Consider the following 21,060-nt stretch of genomic DNA (forward strand, 5'->3'; position numbering starts at 1 on the left):
CTTTAACTCACATTTAAAGAAAAGAAAACACATTGGTCTTAATTTACAAATTCACCTTTCACCTGAGTATCATCCTTGGCCTTGTACTCTGTGCTCTTTATGGCCAACTCCACACCATAGCCAGAGAGGTAAACAGGCTCCTTCCTGGGATTCTGCAAGCAGAGCAAGTATTCCACCATCACTACTCAGCTCTCCATGCATTCCCACCTAGCTCTTTATGCATCACAGCATACAGAGCCTGACCATGTTAATGTCACATAGCCATCACCTAGGATTACACACTCAAAACATGCTTGAACTTCCATGGAAATCCTTAGATTGTGGATCCTGCCACAAGTGTGAGAATGAGAATTCCAAGGTAGAAACAAAACCAGATGAAGGGGGCTTCCCTGGTGGCGCAGTGGTTAAGAATCTGCCTGCCAATGCAGGGGACACGGGTTCGATCCCTGGTCTGGGAAGATAACACACGCCGCAGAGCAGCTAAGCCCCTGTGCCACAACTACTGAGCCTGTGCTCTAGAGCCTGCGAGCCACAACTACTGAAGCCCGCGTGCCCTAGGGCCGGCGCTCTGCAACAAGACAAGCCATCAAAATGAGAAGCCCTCGCATCACAACAAAGAGTAGCCCCCACTGGTCACAACTAGAGAAAGCCCGCCCGCAGCAACAAAGACCCAAGGCAGTCAAAAGTAAATTTAAAAAAAACAAAAAAAATGAAAAAAAACAGATGAAGGGATAGTGGAAAGGGCAAAGGTCACCAAACCATGTGAAGAAATGGAGAAAACAAAAAAGCAGTTCTGGAACCTACACAGGGTTGAAAACTGGTGAGGTTTCAAATCTAGAGGTGCTTTGTTGAGACCGTGTGTGTAAATATGTGTGTGTGTGTGTGTACATTTTTTTTACTGACTTTAAATGTCTTCAGGCAGGGTTTGTGCTGACCTAATGTCACAGGCTTACCATCATCCTGAATGAGGATGGCCCTTTAAATACCAGCAATAGGGACTTCCCTGGTGGTCCAGTGGTTAAGAATCCACCTTCCAATGCAGGGAATGAAACGCAGGTTTGATCCATGGTCGGGCAACTAAGATCCCACGTGCCACGGGGCAACTAAGCCTGTGCACTCTAGAGCCCACGCGCCACAACTAGAGAGAAGCCCACATGCCCCAACGAAGAGCCCACGTGCTGCAACAAAAGATCCTGCGTGCCGCAACTAAGACCTGACACAGCCAAATAAATAAATAAATATTTTTTAAAAAAAACAAAAACAACCAGCAATAGAGCAGGGTGGGGGGGAGGGGGAGTGTCCAAAACTGGATATTGATAAATCTGTTTCTGCTCACATAAATTTTCATTTAAAATTTTTATTTTACTTTCCCATGGACTTAACATCCAATATTTACTGAGCTTCATATGACACAGAAACTTTAAGGGTCAACAATCTTTACATATAAATATTTTAAATGCTAAATGCCACACAAGGTTTCGAAAGCTTAATTTTAAATCAATTCTGCCTGATTTTACCTCTTTAGAAATCCTCCTTTTTCTATCAAATGAAAAGATGCCAAAAAGAAAAAAAAAAGGGTTTGGAAAGGAAGTGAATTCAAGAATCAGTTCCATAGTATGATGACCATATTAAATCTGGACCAAATTAAATATAATTTACATGGTTCATTTTGAAATAGAACATAGGGAATTCCCTGGCGGTCCAGTAGTTAGGACTCTGTGCTTTCACTGCCCAGGGCCCCGGGTTCAATCCCTGGTCGGGGAACTAGGATCCCAGGAGCCGCATGGCATGGCCAGGAAAAAAAAAAAAAAAATCAAAGCTGAAATAGAATGTCAATTTTATACAGCCATTTTTTAGGCATATTGTTTTACATTTCTTCAGAAAGGCAAGCAAAGGACCTCCTATGTGCAAATAACATTTGATAAAAGTATTTCACTTCCCCAAAAAGTAGTTCAAATCATTTTATAAAGGGGGAAATTATTAGCTGAAGTGCTAAGGTTGTAGTGGGCAAACTAATATTTAAAATATAACAGTTATAAAGTAAGTCAATACTTACAGATATATAATGTCTGAATATGTAATTGATTTTGCCCGCACTGCTTTTTGATACAAGTTGTCGGTGCAACTTATAAAACTCCTCAGAGCCAATCTCAGAGTAGAAAATAACCACTGAGCTTTCAGGATTAGATGAGGGATATCTGTGATCTCCTTTGAACAATAAAGGTTTTGGTCTGAAAATAAATATTAAAAGCTTAAAACTGTTAACTTAAAAAAGCTTTTAAACATTAAAAACAGTACAAAATGAAGCTACAGCAATGATAATTTAAGCAAACATTATAAGCATCTTAATATAAAGAGTATCACAATCTTAAATAGTTTTCAGTTAGTAAGAATATGAAAACAAATAAAACAGGTATGAGTCTTATTTGTTCATAAATAAAATTAACGAATGTACATTATATAAATACTAACCTTAAAATATAGACTTTGACTAATAATTGTTACCAATTTCTAGAGCAGGGGGTAAAAAAGCCAGAAAAAGGATACACATCCAGCCTTCATAGTACTAAAACTTCAGTAATTATTCTACCATATAAATAGAATGTAATTACCTTTTTATCTGAAGACCTAAGTGCAAATAATGCAAAAAAGCAGAGGATAAATCTAAGCGTATAACTTCCCAATTACAGCATCTCCCTCCTCTATAATTTTTACTATTATGATCATCCTACTACTGCATCTAAAATTTAGGTTATCCTCATAAATTTTAAAACTTCCCCCCCTCAAGAAAACTTCTCTAAGAATGACATCAAGATATTAGTAGATCTTAATGCACAGACTTTATGACCTACCAATCCTTCTTAAGGAGGTACACCTACACGTACTAAGTGGAAAATGCCCCTTATAAAAATAAACCTACCTACATGTAAAAATTTATAACCACAGAAAAAAGTATAATAGGATATATGCCAATCCATTAAAAATGGTTACCACCTCTCAGAAAAGGAGACATTATCACTCTTTTCTTTATAAAGGTCTGCATTATTGTAACAAATTAAAGAAAGAATTTTTCAAGTCAGTCAATTTTGTTTTCCCCAAGGAAACAGCACTTTACCATGCAGCCAATTTTGAATGTCCATACCTCACCCCAAGACAGCTGAATGCTCACTGAGTTTCTGGTTATCACCCTGAGGAAAAAGCACTCATACCATTTGGTGGGCAGAGGACAGGTGCTAAGCAGATAATCTCACTAAAGAAGAATTTCCCCACCTAAAATCCCTCCTGGCACTTCTGGTAGAGTAGGGCAATATCACAGAGAGAGATCACTGTTATACAATTTATAACAGCATTAGAGGATGTATGGAGGGGTTATTGCCCTAGGCAGACAGCAAGAGGTACCTACTGTTATTTGTCCACCACAGGAAACCTACCTTTAAGCAAAAATTCAGTCCACTGATTACCAATTTAATATTCAAATTAAGCTTGCAATTATCTTAAATAGTCTCCTTTGTCTGAAACTAATACTATCCTGAGAGATCATTATCATTAATATCATTACTCCAGGCACTGGCTTTAATACACAGAATATTCTTTACTAAGCTGATGACAAAGCCTATGTAATCTCTCCGATACAGTCATTACTAAGTAACAATAACAGTAAGTACTCTTATTAGCTCTATTCTGAAACAAGATGAGGAAAGAAAGGTTATGTAATTTGCCTAAATTCACAAAACTATTTTAAGTGATGGAGCTGGAATTTAAATCTAGTTGGTCCTGGTTCCAGAATTCACATTCTAAACCACTATACCTACGGACTAAAAAACCCATATGAAAAATCAGACAGTGGACCTGATATAGAAGAAAGCACAACGAATGCATGACATTTAAATAAAGAAACACACAATCTACCTTTCAGAAGCTGTTAGTAGAAGAGTCTCAAGGGTATCAAAATCACAAGTCCTCTTTCCATGCACTGAAAAAAATGAACTACATCCTTCTGGTGGAGGTTCATCAGCTGCTATCTGTCATTTAAGACACAAGACATTTTTTAAAATAACTTCTAACTAAAAACAAGATAAAAACATGAATATTCTAAATAGGTAATAAAATGATAATAAAACAACATCAGTAAAAGCAAAAATTAACATCTACCGAACACCCATTATGTGACAGAAAGAGCTTTATGTTTCACTGCTTTCTTTGTATTATTTCATCTAGTTCCTCCCAATATCATTCCATGAGGTAGGTGTTATTATTATCCCCAAAACAGAACTTTAAAATTCTATCTCAGAAGACATCAAAAGGTATCCAGGGGGGGACTTCCCTGGTGGCACAGTGGTTAAGCATCCGCCTGCCAATGCGGGGACACGGGTTTGAGCCCTGGTCTGGGAAGATCCCACATGCCGCGAAGCAACTAACCCCCTGCGTCACAACTACTGAGCCCCTGAACCTAGAGCCCGTGCTCTGCAACAAGAGAAGCCACCGCAATGAGAAGCCCGCGCACCGCAACGAAGGGTAGCCCCCGCTCGCTGCAACTAGAGAAAAGCCTGCGTGCACGCAGCAACAAAGACCCAATGCAGCCAAAAATAAATAATTTTTTTAATGTTTAAAAAAAAAAAAAAGATATCCAGGGAACACAGTATGTACCTTGTAGAAAACCAAGCTTACAAATGTCAATTGTAAGTGTCAAAGTATAACAATGCAGTCCTAATTGAGTATAATACGCAGATTAATGTGAAGCCCCTCCCTGAAACAGAAAGAATGACACTGAATCTAAAAAACCAACGGGGCCTAAAAAAAGAGTACAGATGGAAAGGTAAAATTATCCAAGGAGCACACTAAGATATTCAAAGGAAAGGCTGAATGAGACGTGGGGTATGTTTAGAGTGAAATGCAATAACGCCCAGGCACAATGAGATAAATCCACCTGCAACTTAAACGAGAGGCACAGTGAGAAGCATGAGTGTATAGAGATGGGGAAAGGAAAGGACATAATGACAAGGCCTGGGTACGCACTGATGTCATTTATGTAACATATTCCTACTGAATGTCCTTTTCTACTGCTGGAATACAAATAATTAAGAACAGATGAGGAGAAATGGAAAGCTTGCTATGAAAAATTAATATTAAAACTTTCCATTACATTTTTCTTCTTTTTTGTAAATTATTACAAAACTTACAAACTTGTGTTTGTAAGAAGAAAGAACAGTACAATAAACCCCTATGTACCCATGACCCAGCTTCAATAATTATCAATTCATGGCCAATCTCATTTCTTCCACCTTCCTACCACACTCCATTGGATCATTTCGATACAAGCTCCAAATAGCATTTCATTTATAGTGTTTCACTATGTGTCAATAAAACACAGAGGTGTTTTGTGTTTTTTTTTTTCTGGCCAGCCTCACGGCTTGCAGGATCTCAGTTACCCGACCAGGGTTTGAATCCAGGCCACGGCAGTGAAAGCCCAGAATACTAACCACTAGGCCATCGGGGAACTCCCAAAACAGAGAGATTTTTTAAAAAAACATACTACCATTAATTATCACTTTTTTAAAAAGTAATACAATTCTGTATTGATGGCCACCGGCAGCATAGTTTTTCAATCTTCCCAAGCTCTCCCATAAAAACAAAGCAAAAATGAAAACAAAAACCAGTGGATCACATTTATGACAAAACTAGGTGGAAGGAAATCCCCATGATTCAAAACACAAAAATGACCTGCGGTTATCAGAGGCCATGGAAGCAGAGGGAAACTGCAGAGATTCTGATGATCCTGAAAACAAGAAAACCCCAAAACAGCCAAAAGGTTTTCACTGGAAAGTATGGTAGCCCAATGGGTCTTGTTTCACCTAGTACAGGTAAGCACAAGGCAGTCTGACCACTATGAACTCATAACTCACAGGCTAGGACTCCCTTCTAGGAAAGGGCCCCACTCTACGGAGAAACTGTTGAGGGCAGAATAAAACTCAAATAGGACAGAGATAAAAGCCAATAAAAGAAAAAGTCCAAATATAAAAGTGCAAGAGGGGAACAGAGTCAGGAAATTTCAAAAAGCAAGCTACCTTTTTTTTAAAGCCACCCTATTTTAACATAACATAAAATCAACAGAATAGGGAACCATGCCAACCTCCAAAAGTTAAGGAAAACTAATTTCACATCAAATTGAGCAGAAAAAGTCTCAGTGTCAAATCCCATACAAAGCTATTGTAAGAAAAGGGGAGAGGGGAAGAACAGAGTAACACCCTTATTCTTACAGACAAGTGCTGTACAAGAGAAATTTCTGTAATGATAGCAATCTATTGGGAATTCCCTGGTGGTCCAGTGGCTAGGACTCAGCACTTTCACTGCCAGGGCCCTGGGTTCAATCCCTGGTCGGGGAACTACGATCCAGCAAGGCCCTTGCTGGGGCCAAAGAAAAAACAAAATGTATAGGGCAAACAGTGTAAGTTATTCAACAGAAAAGAAAGGGATAGAGGGAGAACCTATAAATTAAGAGACCACCCACCCCCCAAAAAAATTAATAAATTTTTTAAAACTGGGCAAGACTAAACTCTATTGTTTGGAGATGAATTCTTGGGCAATGAAATGTGTTTTTTTTAAAAAAAAAAAACAGCAAATGATTCCAACAGAAGAAAGTGATTCCTTTTGAAGGGCAAAAGTCAGCCATGATGGGGACACAGCACATGAAGGGCTTCCATGGTGCCTGGCTAAATTCAATTTCTTGACCCGGGTGAAAATTACAAGAGTGCTCACTTCGTAATAATTCTTTATACTGTATATTTCTTGTGAGTCATTTTCTATGCTGGTTTCATTTCAGAATTTTAAAAAAGGTTTTAAAATTAACATTTCTTTTATACCAAACATACAATCAGTATACACACCTTTGATTCTCTTGCTCTCTATTTTTTACAAGTTTGTTCAACTCAAAATCCAACAAGGGGCTTCCCTGGTGGCACAGTGGTTAAGAATCCGCCTGCCAATGCAGGGGACACGGGTTTGAGCCCTGGTCCAGGAGGATCCCACATGCCGCGGAGCAACTGGGCCCGTGCACCACAACTGCTGAGCCTGTGCTCTAGAGCCTGCGAACCACAACTGCTGAGCCCGAGTGCCACAGCTGCTGAGGCCCACGCACCTAGAGCCCGTGCTCTGCAACAAGAGAAGCCACCCAATGAGAGGCCCGCGCACCGCAACGAAGAGTAGCCCCTGCTCACCACCACTGGGGAAGAGCCCACGCACAGCAACAAAGACCCAATGCAGCCAAAAATAAAAATAAATAAATAATTTTTTAAAAAAAGATCCAACAAGATCCACACATTGCATTAAGCTGACACCTTTTTATAGTCTCTCTTGAAGCTCCTCCTTGCCTCTTTTCTTTTCCTTTTAACTTACTTATTGACAAAATCAGATCATTTTACTACAAAGCTTTCCTCATTCTAGCTTTTCCTGACTGTATTCCTGTGATATTGTTTCACATTTCCTATCTGCTGTATTTCCCGCGAACTGCTTTTAGATCGACAGGCTATGATCACACTCAGGGTTAACTGGTTTAGCAAAAACTGTATCACCTCTCTCTTCAGCTGTGTTGTATAAATAAAGTCTGGTATTCAGTTTTTTTGTGTAGATATTTTATTTTTCCTTAAATGAAAATAAGTGCAAATTATATGTTTTATAATATGTTATTTGAAGACTTAACATCATCAATTTTGCTTATTATTTATAAACAAATTGTAAATCCTAGACAATTTCAAGTAGAAAAGGTACAGTTCTGTAACGCAATGCCAGGACAACTGCAATACAGCCGATCAAGATATGCAACCACTAAAGAATACTGTCATGTGTAAGCACTGAACTTACCTGCTGGAAGGCTTGAATTGTCGCTGAGTAGGAGTGAAGAGACAGACAAAATTTCAACAGATTCTGCTGTAGTGGTGATAGAAACTGAAATGCAACTTCCAATATTGCATGATAATAGGAATAATCAGTACCTGTCAGGAAGAACATTAACCAAAATAATTCTATATGACTAGAGGTATCCAAATAAGATAGTTCATAAAGTATAAAGCTGTGTTACAAAAGCATACTGATTGCAAAATGTTACCACTATACTGTCCTGAACTGCTGTCAAATGCTTAGAATTCCTTGGAGTACACCATGCAATTGGACTTTTCTTCCCTTTGTTCAGACTATTCCCTCTCCCTGGACTGCAATTCTCCCACTTACCTGGATGACTCACTCCTACTTTCTTCCTCAGGAAGAATTCAGCTGAGAGAGCACCTATTCCAGGGAGGCACCGCCTATCCCTACCCCATGCCTCACTGGACTAAGTTCAACTCTTCTTTGCTCCCATACATTTCTTTGCTTACCTCTTTCACTTAGCACATCATTTACTCATTTACCTATTTACTAACTGCCCCTCCCAAAGAGCCTTTGGGCCCCCAAAGCCCGAAACTATGACTTGTCTGTGAATCCACAGTGTCTGCATATGTTATCTATTCAAATAACCCAACAAGATGGAGCAGTGTGATGAGGAGGTACAAGATATTAAAGGATACTAATGAAACTGTAGTTTGGGGAGAAGCATTAAAACAACTGGAACACATTACCTGAGGGGAAAAAACCGCATGTACCAGTATGAAAAAATCCCCAGGATATATTAAACGAAAAGCACAAGGTACAAAACAATGTATATAGTACACAATTTCTTTTTACTCTTAGAAAGAATAAGAAATAGGAATACATACTTATGTATTTATTGTAAAAAAGAAAAAAAACACTGAAGGCTAAACAAATTAATTTAAATGGTTATAAAAAGCCAAGAGAAACAGGAGGAACAAAATTTTTCTGTGTATAGCCTTTTGTATAGCTTTGACTTTTAAATCACTATTATCTATTCCAAAAAGAAATTTAAGAAAAATATTTAACATTTAAAAAAGCAAAATGTAAAAGGTTCTATATGGCATTAGCACCTTCTAAGAAGAAAAAGAGATCAGAAAGAAATATCTTAAAATGTTGCCAAAATGTTAATGGTGGCTATCTTTGGGTGGTGGGACTATGACTAGTCTTTCAAACAAAATGTTTAACGTACTTTTTATGGTCACTTCTGAGAATTCACACTCCCCTAATTTTAACCAGGAACACATTAGCATTTATATTGAAGAAATTTCATTTTAAATGTCAGAGTTCAAAATTCATTACAAAACTCACTTTGACAAATTTGTTTTATGAAATCATAAACTAAAATGATTTTTTGATAACTCAATTCTAGCTGACTCCAAATTATGTAACTAAAGCTTACAAATTATGTAACCAAAGCTTGTTCAAAACTTTTATGCACTTAAATCATGAAAAAAGATTCAGACTTGACTTTTTAAATATGTATTAATTTTTAAATATCATAAAGTTAAAAATCAGTTAGTCAAATATTAACAGCAGTCACATAATTTTTACACATTTTCTCTTCACCAAGGACTTATGCCTGTCAATGTAATACTCAAGGTTTTAACTACTCATGTATCAGCATCTTTGACTATTAATGTTCATACTCTATGTAGCTTATATTGAATTGGAAAATGTTTGTGAAAGCTCATCAAAAACTGTAAACAAGTGATAGAGTTTACCTTGTCATTAATTTGACACCCTGACACTCCAGTTCTGCATGTGGCTGGCATGCATAATGGAAAACATTCTGGATGGCACTAACTTCATGATAACAAACTTAACAGATAATAGATCAGTTGTATAATTAGTTCATAACAGAAGAAAGTGAATCAAATCTGATGGTTATTAAGTAAATGCTAAATGATTTTAAATGAATTTGACTTCCACAAAATATTCATGTAGCACTTTCAATAAAAGAACACAAGAGAACAAAAACAAGGGGAGAAACAAAAACAAAAACAAAAATCAAAGGTAGCTCTTATCACCAAAGTTATAAACTTTTTCAAAAATAAGTACTAGTTTGTGTTGACTCTGCTGGCTACCATCACAACTCTAGTCATTAAAGATAAAAATGTATTCCATTAACTGCCATGCCACACATACTCTGAAAGAGATCAATGTTTCTAACATATTCCCAGACACCGAAGTCAAAGAAGCATTTGCTTCAATTTTACCGTGATGATCTGATGATCCAATATTTTGACTGGCTTCTACAAAATTCCAAAATTTCTCTTGACTGTCTTCTGCTAAAAACTCACTGAGAGAAAAGGGGGAAATATCAGAAATAAAACAACTTAATGAAATCTTCTAATATAAGCTATATTACTAAGGAGAGTAAAAATCGATTTTTAAGTTACCATATGTCCAAAGCTTGGCTTTTATTTGGTAATATATATTACACACGAACATGTATAACATATATTTTCTAGTGATAAGCAAGTCTTACTAGCTTATTAGCTGTTAATGATTAGCTTCGTAGTTTCTTCACTTAAGAGCTTGACAGGCACCCCTGAAGAAGCCTAGAGTAATGGAAGTGCTGTAGCAACAGGGAAGGCCCCGTACAAAGAGAGGCCCTGGAGTCTCCCTGGGAAGACGCCGTCGCAGCAGCAGCAGCAGGAGACACGGGCAATTCTAGTGCTCGCTCTGCTCGCTCATTTCCTGAAACCTTTTGCAAAGAACAAAAAAATACGTTTTTGCCTAAGTTTCTCCCGAGGAAAACATGGACCCCAGAAAAATTTCTAGGAGACTAAAGGCAGTGTGTCGTAATCTTTTTACATCCACAAATCTAAATTTTCAAAATCACCAAGTATTAGTTGAAAGTTAGCACTGATTTAATAAAACCAGGTCTTAGAACTTAATGCCATCTTAATTTTTTCCTTGACTTTACACTACTGTACTGACCTAAAGTAAAATGGCTATTCTACATTTCCCTGCATCCAAGAGCCTAAAATCCCTTAAAAGAAAATGCATGTACTAACTGAATGATTCATGTAAATCGGTCATCTTCTCCTCCAAGGCATACCAATGCAGTGGTGGTCTTTCCCTGTCTGAAAGCAAACTACAGATCTGGATCTCAGCTTACCTAGCCAAAGGAAGACTTTCCCATTATTTGTCAACACTGGGCTGTACAATTCTCACTCTACTCCACAGCTAGACATAGAAATATGGCAACATAAGAAACATTTCCTGGTAATGTACAGCTTCTCTAAAAATAGGTTTCTGAAAATACCCATTATCATAATCTATTAAATTATTTAGTGCCTGCTTGCATGTGGCATTTTCTAGGCTTTCGAGTAACTGACATAGACATCATACCAACCTTATAATAGCTTATAGTCTAAGAAAACAGGTACTAAAACAGATAGATTATGATATGCAAGTAAATGCTTTGTATTCTTTGTAAGAATACAAAGTGAATCTTAGCTTAGATTCCTACAGAGGCCATATGCACATAAATATATACTTTTCATATAATTACAGGAAAACTTCTTAAACATATATTCTTTCTCACCCCACTGCATAAATTAGTCTTATAACGTCTAAGTGTCAAACAGCCTTAAGAAAATTAATTACCAGATCCACTGAAGTAATCCATGGAAGACAGGAACAATACAAGTTATTATTAAAAGAAACGCTGCCATTTGTTTATAGTATGCTTAAGTTTGTTTGCTTTTTGTTTTAAATTGTTTTTTTAGCTTCTGATACCTGAGTAAAATATTGATAAAACTTCCACAGAATAAAATATTGATAGTTTTACAGATGACATTATACGATGTCTGGGATTTGCTTTAGAATATTTTAGCGGGAGAAGATAGGAGGGTGGCGGTGGTGACAGTTACTGGACTCAAGTTGACAGCACTAAAACTGGGTGACAGGCAGAGGGGGGGCACGTTATACACATACCTTTCTCTCCACTTAAAGCCTGTTAACTTTCCTAAGGGCACAGAGCTAGTAAATCAAAAATCTGGGATTTACATTCCAATCTCAATCACGCAAATCTATCATGCTGCATTCTCAGGCCATTATAGTATCTCAATAAATGATTGTATAAGCACTCAACAAATGATTGTTTCAACTTTAATAACAGAACTTTATTTACACAATATTTCTGTTAGTAATGATAGCTGCTCAAAATATACTCAGAGCTCTACTTCAATTAAGTATATATCACTTCATGGACAACCAGAAAGCTACAAACCCTTCATTAGCATCAGGTCCAACCTAAAAATACACACAGGGGACTTCCCTGGTGTCGCAATGGTTAAGAATCCACCTGCCAATGCAGGGGACACGGGTCCGATCCCTAGTCCAGGAAGATCCCACACACCGCAGAGCAACTAAGCCCATGTGCCACAACTACTGAGCCTGCGCTCTAGAGCCTACAAGCCACAACTACTGAGCCCACAAGCCACAACTACTGAAGCCCACACGCCTAGAGCCCGTGCTCCACAACGAGAAGCCACCACAATGAAGAGTAGCCCCCGCTCGCCACAACTAGAGAAAGCCCACGTGCAGCAACAAAGACCCAACACAGCCAAAAGTCAAATAAATAAAATAAATAATTTTTTTTTTTTTTGTGGTACACAGGCCTCTCACTGTTGTGGCCTCTCCCATTGCAGAGCACAGGCTCCAGACGCGCAGGCTCAGCGGCCATGGCTCACGGGCCCAGCCGCTCCGCGGCATGTGGGATCTTCCCAGACTGGGGCACGAACCCGTGTCGCCTGCATCGGCAGGCGGATTCTCAACCACTGCACCACCAGGGAAGCCCTAAAATAAATAAATTTATTAAAAATTTTAAAAATAAAAATACACACAAGAATAGTTTTAGTCCCTAAGGGCCAGAAGCAAGGAAGACAAAATGTCTGTATTAGCTACATGCCTCGATGTGTGGAAAAAGATTCTGTCCCTTCACCCTCCCCACAATGGACAGTGCTGTGACCCACCATCAATGTCTGCCATGGACCCAGGAGGGAAGGAGAGTGGCCTCAGCTAGCTCTGGAGGTGAATATAGAGTAGTTTCAAAAAAGCACAGCAGTGTTTTTGAGTTGCCTACACGCCCCATTTCCTTGGCAAACTGTTCGCAAATAGCCACAGAAGAGAAGTAAAAATAATGAACCAAAACGGCAAATGGCCAGGATATCATGAAAAGGCGCTATGTTTGTTATGGGTAAGTTGCAGTGAAGGAAACAGTTTACAATACTCACTTCACAGAGATCAAAGAAAGTGATCAACTAAGGCTGACAATTTCAGCATACTTTCTCAAAAGTCCATAAGTATATGCCATAAGACTCTTCTAAGACAATATACAAACACCAAGAAATTTGTTAGTGTAAGTGAGAGTAATGGGATGTAATCCAGTGAAGAATGTTAAGCAGAATATGGTAAAACATCCGTTACGGTTAGTTGCACAAAATTATTTAGAAAGTGATAGTAAATCTCAATGACTTAGGTTGACACCAGATAAATCATCCAAAATAAGATTAGCAGAAAGGAAGAAAAAATGTTCAGCTACAAGAGTCCTGGCTCAGGCAGTCGAGGACCTCACACGACCTTCAGACACTTCACTGTTACAACCATCAAGATCTAATAAAGCGTGGACATTTGAGGGGCTCAACCTAGTTATCAAATTAGTTATTATGACATCACTATGAAATACATGCAGTGGAGTTTGGGGGTTTCCGGGGGTGAGACAGGGTTGTTGGAGTTTTGTGGGGGGAGGGGGTTTGCCATTTTACTGCTGAGGAAAGGGAGGCACAGAGAAGTGATGGGAGAAAGTCTGTTCAGCACAAAGTCGGAGAAGCTCCTCAGCAAGTCAAGACGGGCTCCTACACGTCCCATGTTCCCACTGGCCTCTCCTCAATACTGTACCAAAGAAGGCTTTGCCTTAGAAGGCACAACTATCCGTAGACACTATCAACACAAGAGACTCTCCATTCACATCTTCCTAGGGATCAAGGGGAAGATGTCAGAAGATAAAATTAGACCACAAAGTTAACTGATATAACACAACAGTTCAAATTTCCAGCTGTATCAAATTCTGAAATTTACCAAATGCTTATGGTTCACCTACCTAAATGTATACTTTAGAAAGATTCTCTACAGGTCCTAGCTATATGTTATTTGAGATACAATAAAAATAAGTTTCCCTCTATAAACAAAAAACTGACTAAAAGAGAGGTATCTGGTTATATTTATATTACAAACACTAACTAAAATGAACACTTGGGTTAAAATCTCCCAAGAAATCATTGACTATATTGCATTTTATCAATTTTAAGACACTGTCAATTCTTTTTTCCAAGTTTGGGAGATCTTTTTTTCTTTGGCCGCGCCTCATGGCACGTGGGATCTTAGTTCCCTGACCAGGGATCAAACCAGGACCCCCTGCATCGAAGGCACAGAGTCCTAACCACTGGATTGCCAGGGAAGTCCCTGGGAGAACTTCTTCATTGAGAAACTGAGATGTATGTTTTCTTTTTTTCCTAAAAACGTATGTGTGGTTTCTACGATCCATCTACTAACTCCTTCTTAGGGTTCATTTGAGCTGTTGTCAAGTTTCCTTCAACTTTTATTTTCTTCTGTACTCCCCAGACCAGGGAATCTCTTCTAGTTTGAGAGATAACAGTGGGAAGCTTGATGTGATTTACTGCATATTTGCTATGCTCTAAATCCCTTCAAGGCCTAGGCCTTTGAAACTCATTTTCTGCACCAAGACCCTAGGAACAAAGCAGGATAGAAATGGCTATGTAGGGGATCAGGCAGACAGGCACTAATCATCTTCTAGAGTTTCTTGTAGCCCCAGATGGTACAGTCCCAGCAGAGGAGCACTAAGGCAGAGATGGGGTAGGAGACTGGGGTCCAGTTTGTTTCAGGAATAGCAGGATGAAATGCTGCCCAAAGATACTGTCAGTTTTAAGACATAACATTGTTTTATGAAACACCGAGTGAAAGATGCCACCAATTTTAAGATAACATCTTGATTTGATTAAATGCATCCTGATTTTGCAGATGCTACAACCGGATAAAATGTGGCCACTTTCTCAGCTTCCCCCTGCACTCTCTTATCTTGGGGTCTCCTTCCAAGTTCTTGGGAGGCATATGTCCTCTTCCCCCACCTTGCCAAGCTCTCTTCTCTTCCTTTTATTCAACACCTCTTAACACCTTCTTCAAATAAATAGAAAATTTCTTTTAAGTACAACTCTCTCTTCCCTTATTACCACATTTACCCTTTTTCTGGAAAATAACATAATAATATAACCAATTCAATATATTTGTCTAAAGAAATCCCTAAAGATCTCTATCATCCATTCAGTCCTAGCCTGCTGACAGATAGAGTCTGTGTTCTAACAACCTGTGAACAGCACACAAGCACAGTGCACACTGAATAAAGCTCTTACTAAATGCATATGATGAGAATCTCACTCCCTAAAAAGCTTCTGAATATTCTCTAGCAGAGCCTACATTTTCACTCAAACATGTGAAAGAAAAAAAATGTCTCTTACCTGGTTTCTAACAACAATGGAGTGGAAAACCATTTTGTTGTAAGAGAGGTTGTAATGGCTTTTGAATCTGCCTTTACTGAGGAAAACAGCCACAGTCCAGTGAGTACAGTCAGAAGGCCCATTTTATGGCAAACCCCTAGAAAGGGAAAAAAAAAAAAAGTTTCGCTACAAGGCAATGTTTAAACCTGAATCTTAATAATTAGAGATACAAAATAACATGACTATCACAGAAATAAAAATCCTTCCGAAATAGAACAGCACCTGCTATCTAGATAGTTCAGCAGATGTTTGCTGATGACTGACACACCACTAAAGGTGTGTTGTTCATTACACTCTCTCCTACAAAGGCTGTACTTCCTCTCCTGGGTGCCCATACCATACAGAGATATAAAAGTCAGCTGGTGGCCCAGCAGGTTGCACACAATCATACTTCATGAAGCAGGAGAGTAAATAAAGCTTAGACAGATGAAAACACAAATGAAAGGTGTTACAGGTTGAACTGTATTCCCCCAAAAAGATAGAGTGAAGTCCTACCCCACCCCAGTGCCTCAGAATGTGAACTTGTTTGGAAATACGGTCTTTACAGAGGTAATCAGGTTAAAATGAGGTCATCAGGGTAGGCCCTGGTCCAATGACTGGTGTTATTAAAAGAAAGGGGCGGGGCATGGGTGGGAATGTGGGCAGAGAGCCAGGCATGCAGCGGGAAGACAACATGAAGAGACACAGGGAGAATGCCTGGTAAAGAAGGGGGCAGACACCGGAATTATACTGCAAGCCGCAAACACCTAGGGCTACCAGAAGCTGGAAAAGGCTAAGAAAGATCCTCCTCTACAGATTTCAGAAGGAACATGGTCCTGTGACACCTTAATTTAGAATTTCTAGCCTCCAAAAATTTGTGAGGCAATAAACCGCTGCTCTAAGCCACCCAGTTTGTGGTACTTTGTTATGGCAGCCTTAGGAAGCTAATAGGGTGGGTCTCTAATGTAAAATCAAATATAGGTTCTGGAATGAGGAAACGTAAGAACTCAACAGATCCATCTAAAACATAAGAAAGTTGGGGTCACTAGTGAATCAGCAGGGCCACAGAATGCAGGCCTGCTAAATTCCCAGCAGCAGCCTCACCAAGCATGCCGAGATCCTTGGTGTCCACATCATTTCAGAAAAGGTCTCCGGCTGCAGACTTCTTTGATCTGTTTTTTCATCCCTGGAAGTCTGCCTAACAGAACCCTCATCAGACTTCCACTGTGATATAAAAAGTCAGCATCCAAGTTCCACCCATTTGAATGGGAACCCAAAGGGGACATGAATATGTGGGAAACACTAAACCAAACTTGTGCTTCTGAATGTTAAGGTCTGGTAAAGCTCACTCCAATTCCTCGACGCCAGTTATAATATAAACCTGTTGGGGAGAGACAGCCCATATACCGGAGCAACCAGTCAGTATCTTCCTTTTACAAAAAGCCTTATCATTTGTGCCAACATCTTGCTTCATATGACACACAGTATCTCTAAAGAACAATGGTCCAAAGAGAAATGAATTCTACCAAATAGAAAAGTTGCTTTTAAAAGAGTCTGAAGTTCGGGCACTGCCAGCTTCTTTGGGAAAAAAAAAAATTAATATGAACATCCTATTTATAAATAAACACTAAAAAAAATCAACATCGATAAAAACTAGGACTAACCAAACTAGACCTCTGACAATGAACCTGCTGGCCGTGATTCCTGGCTTGGGGGCGGGGATCAGGGGAGGAGAGGTGGAAGACGATGCAGGCCCCTCTTGGAATGTAGCAAAAGTTACTGCCATTTCCCGCAGTGGAGAATGCAAGGACCCAAATTTTACATACAATTTCAGCCCACTCAACTCTCTCCAACACTCTTCCCTGGAGGCCCATGGACGGTAGCCTCAGAAACCTACTCCTCATGATAGAACAAACACGGGTTAGCAAGAGGAAAAAACCTTTAGAGTCAGGCACCTGTGATCAATTCCTGAGTTTGCTACTTACTAGCAGTTTAACCACAGGCACCTTACCTGATAACTCCCTCGCCCTTAGTCTCCCACTCTCTAAAATAGGAATAACGGTGTCTGCCGCAACATGCACCGCCACCGAGTGAACTGAGAAGGCAATGTGAAAGTCACTTTGTAAAGTGTCAGGTACTACACCAGAACTGCTCCAGTTAAAATATGTAAGGAAGAGAAACTAGAAACTGTCTTCTAAATTACAGAATAATAACTCATCGTTATTACAAGGCAAAAATATGCCTTGGAAATATATCCTCTGTGGCTAGGAAAAAAAAAAATCAAAAAAATCCTCCCCCAAAGTCAATAAGTTTCTAAAGCGGAGACAGCACATATGAACTATGTTCAAGCAGTATGAATGCTACAGCTATGTTGACCATTTTTCCTGAAGGGACCCAGACGTGTAATCCCTCAACAGTGGTGATTCCAGATGAGAAATTAGATGCCGCTGCACAGTACTCCCAGGCCGAGGGCATGCACAGAGTGGGGAGGGGACAGGGAAGGACCAAAGACCCGAGGAAACACCAACACTTACAGAGCAATTACTCCGGGCGAATCACTCTGGACAGCGCCACTGCCAAGCGCTCTGCAAACGCATTACCCAGCCCTTCCACACAAGGCCCCAGGAGACTGCAGTTCCCGAGGGGGGCAGCCTCGTCCACTTTGCCCACCAGAGCCAACAGCGCAGGGCCTGGCAAACAGCAGGTAGTCCATAAATACGCTGCATAATGCGTGAAACACTATCATCCCTACTTGAAAAATAAGAAAATGGAAGCTCAGAGAGGCTAAGTAACTTGCTGGACTAATAAAAAGCAATGTTTGGAACCCACATCTGCCTGTTTTCAAAAGTTCCACAATACCATGCTCTCTGCCCTGGTCCTCTGGCTTTAAGAAGGGCTAAGAATTCATACTGTGTAGACCCAGAATGAGCAAAGGACTTTATTAAAAGACCCAAGGCAAGTCCAGGGATTTCTAGGGGCAGAGTCCTTGGGACCCAGGTGGCTGAGAGAGGTAGCACTTCAACTTGAAACCAAGGGTGTGAGCCTGAAGTTGGGAGCAAACCAAACCAAGCAACCAGCCTGAACAGATCCATACTTGGGCTGGCTCTGGGGACTGAATGTGAGCTCCTCACACACAGGGAGTTTTATCGGTCACAGTCACATGCCCAGCATAATGCCTGGAACACAGGAGGCACTCAAAATAAAATAAACACAGATTTGTTCATTAAGGGATGAATGAAAGCCACTGGAAGAAAGGGATGTGGCACCAAGAATAAAGAAGCTACAAAAAGCCTAAGACTTAAGAAGGGTGAAAATGAAAACTCTACGTACCATGACTCACCCAGAGATCCCCCTGCCCTGTTTTAAAGAGACAGAGAATTTCTGGGGCACAGAACAGCATCAGTAGAGATAGGAAAGAGAGGAAAGCTACACATTAAAGAAGAGCTTTCCCACCCCCAGACCCCACATCCTTGATACCACAGGTAACACCAGAGGAAAAGGTTGTCCAGAGAAGTAGAAATAAGAACGTCACTGAGTGGCCTTTTGTTTGAGGATGGCTTCATTCTATGAGATCCCTTATCACTCTGACCCTCTGACCTTAAAAGAAACCCTTAAAAGCTGTGAAATAACAGCTGTCAGCATCTGCAGCGTGGCACTGCATGATTATAGGCATCACGCTTCCAGCATGATGGGTAAATTAAAAACAGTCTTTAATAGGTTCTATGCCCAAAAGATTCATCTGTAAGACCTAGTGTGTGGCCCGGTTTCTTTAGTTTAAAGACACTATCTCTTGCTCATTTATCAAAAATATTAATCAAAATTATATTATGGCAAATGTTTTTCACTTTTGGAAAACAGAAGAGGCATAAAATTATAAATCATCATCAACTTTTTCTTTTTCCATTTTTAAACTGAAGAAAATAGCTAACAAACTCAAAAAAAACTTGCAGGGTGCAAGTTAATAAGTAGCCATCCGAGTTTCAACATATATAACAGCGAGGAAAAATAACAGGAAGTACCCTTCTTGAGAAATAAATTTACTTCTGAAAAAATTAAACTTAATATACACTTATACCTATTAGCAAAACCCATTTGCTGTGAACCACATACATCCAATTTCCGGTTAAAATTAGATACTATACATGTAATATGAAAATGATCGCAAGTAACTGGAGAAAACGTCTAATGGTATTTTCTCCATAGTTCCATTTATTCTCCTCAACTTAAATATGCACTGTGAAGATGCCCTACTACTGTACAAAGCAACGTTTATTTCCTTCAATAAAAATGAGTTTCAGCTAAGTTTAACAAAAGCAAGTCAAAGGCTGCAATCAACCCAAATTTTGTGTTGTTGTCATGTAGCGATTTAAAATGTCTTCAAACATCACACAGTGAAGTTGGCGGGCCAAGTACACGATGAATGAATGTTTCCAATATAGTGTAACACAGTAAGGCATGAGACCCCAGGACTTCGAATGAACAAAATATGCTAGTTCTCAAATCGGGCAAGAAATGCAAAACGATCTAGAGATTCTGGCCAAGGAACACGAAGAGCTCCCACCCATAACTTATTGGCGATGTACGCAGATCTTTCTCTTCTGGCAGGTCCCACACTAAAAGTGAAACCGGATCATCCAATTTTCAGCCACCAGATCCTCGTATTAAATGTAAACGGAACCAATATTCATCACCCGAATTCATTTTAGGGAAAAGAGAAATCTATAAAAAGATCCATTCGTTCTCCAACCGGAGTCCTGCAAACTGATGGTTCTCGGCCAATTTGGGGTCAGGCTTGGACGAAATTCACGTTAGGGCACTTCCCCCACCTCCTCCGTCTGCACTTGGGCACACGGGTCTCGAAGCTCTTCAATGGAGGCTCAAAACGGCTAAGAGCCCGCGACCACCCTCGCAGAGACCGTATGTGCCCAGAGGACACCGAGGGACAACTCGGGGGACTCGCAAAGAAGGGGAGGGCTGGGATACAGGAGGGGAAACTGAGTCAGGGAAGAAACGGAAGCTCAAGGTGACCGGGACACAAGGTGGCCTCGCTCCCCAGACCCTCTCTCCGACAGCGAGAACTCCCCACGCGCCCCCCCCCAGGGGTACCTGTCACCGGCCGCGCAGCGGCAGCACACGCGCCGCCCGCAGCCCCTTTCCAGTCCATGCCGGGGCCGCGCTTCGTCCACGACTGCACCTGCGACAACGCCGGGGCGGGGCGGCGCAGCGGCGGAGCGGCAGCAGCTGCGCCAGTGAGCGGCCTACACGCGCCTTTCCCGTGGCTCCGCTCGCAAGCCGGCCTCGCAAAGATAGAGCCCAGCCGCCGACCGCCCTTTACTTCCGCTTCCTACTGACTAGAGACGGAGGACTTCCGGCTACCGAGTCGCGGCCGGAGCCGCCCAGAGCGCCACTCGGCCGCCATCTTACATCCGATGAGGTTCCGCGTCTCTCCTTGCTCTCTGCAGTTCAGTGTGTTTAGGCAGGCGTCGGTCTTCGAGGTCGTGGGTTCTCGTAAAGGGGGACAGCTGAGACCCAGAAGCTTTACCACATGGTGAAGCTGGGTTGGGGTTTCATATTTTTTCTGTCTTGGGGAGCTTTAGCG

The 21,060-nt window shown here is 40.4% G+C and overlaps 1 protein-coding gene across 1 annotated transcript in view; it reads right to left on the reverse strand.

Moving 5' to 3' along the window:
• UGGT1 (UDP-glucose glycoprotein glucosyltransferase 1) overlaps positions 1–20,804 on the reverse strand; it is a 107,932-nt gene extending 87,128 nt beyond the window's left edge. The window contains exons 1-7 of the mRNA XM_059052596.2: positions 20,568–20,804; positions 15,444–15,579; positions 10,116–10,198; positions 7,858–7,988; positions 3,910–4,022; positions 2,057–2,231; positions 56–152 (exon numbers count right to left, since the gene is read on the reverse strand). Of these exons, the coding sequence (XP_058908579.1) occupies positions 56–152; positions 2,057–2,231; positions 3,910–4,022; positions 7,858–7,988; positions 10,116–10,198; positions 15,444–15,579; positions 20,568–20,625 (793 nt within the window). The 5' untranslated portion in view covers positions 20,626–20,804. The remainder of the gene's footprint in view (positions 1–55; positions 153–2,056; positions 2,232–3,909; positions 4,023–7,857; positions 7,989–10,115; positions 10,199–15,443; positions 15,580–20,567) is intronic.
• Positions 20,805–21,060: the final 256 nt, after the last annotated feature.

The sequence above is a fragment of the Kogia breviceps genome, chromosome 2 (assembly GCF_026419965.1).
Source record: "Kogia breviceps isolate mKogBre1 chromosome 2, mKogBre1 haplotype 1, whole genome shotgun sequence".
NCBI classification, from domain to species: domain Eukaryota; kingdom Metazoa; phylum Chordata; class Mammalia; order Artiodactyla; family Physeteridae; genus Kogia; species Kogia breviceps.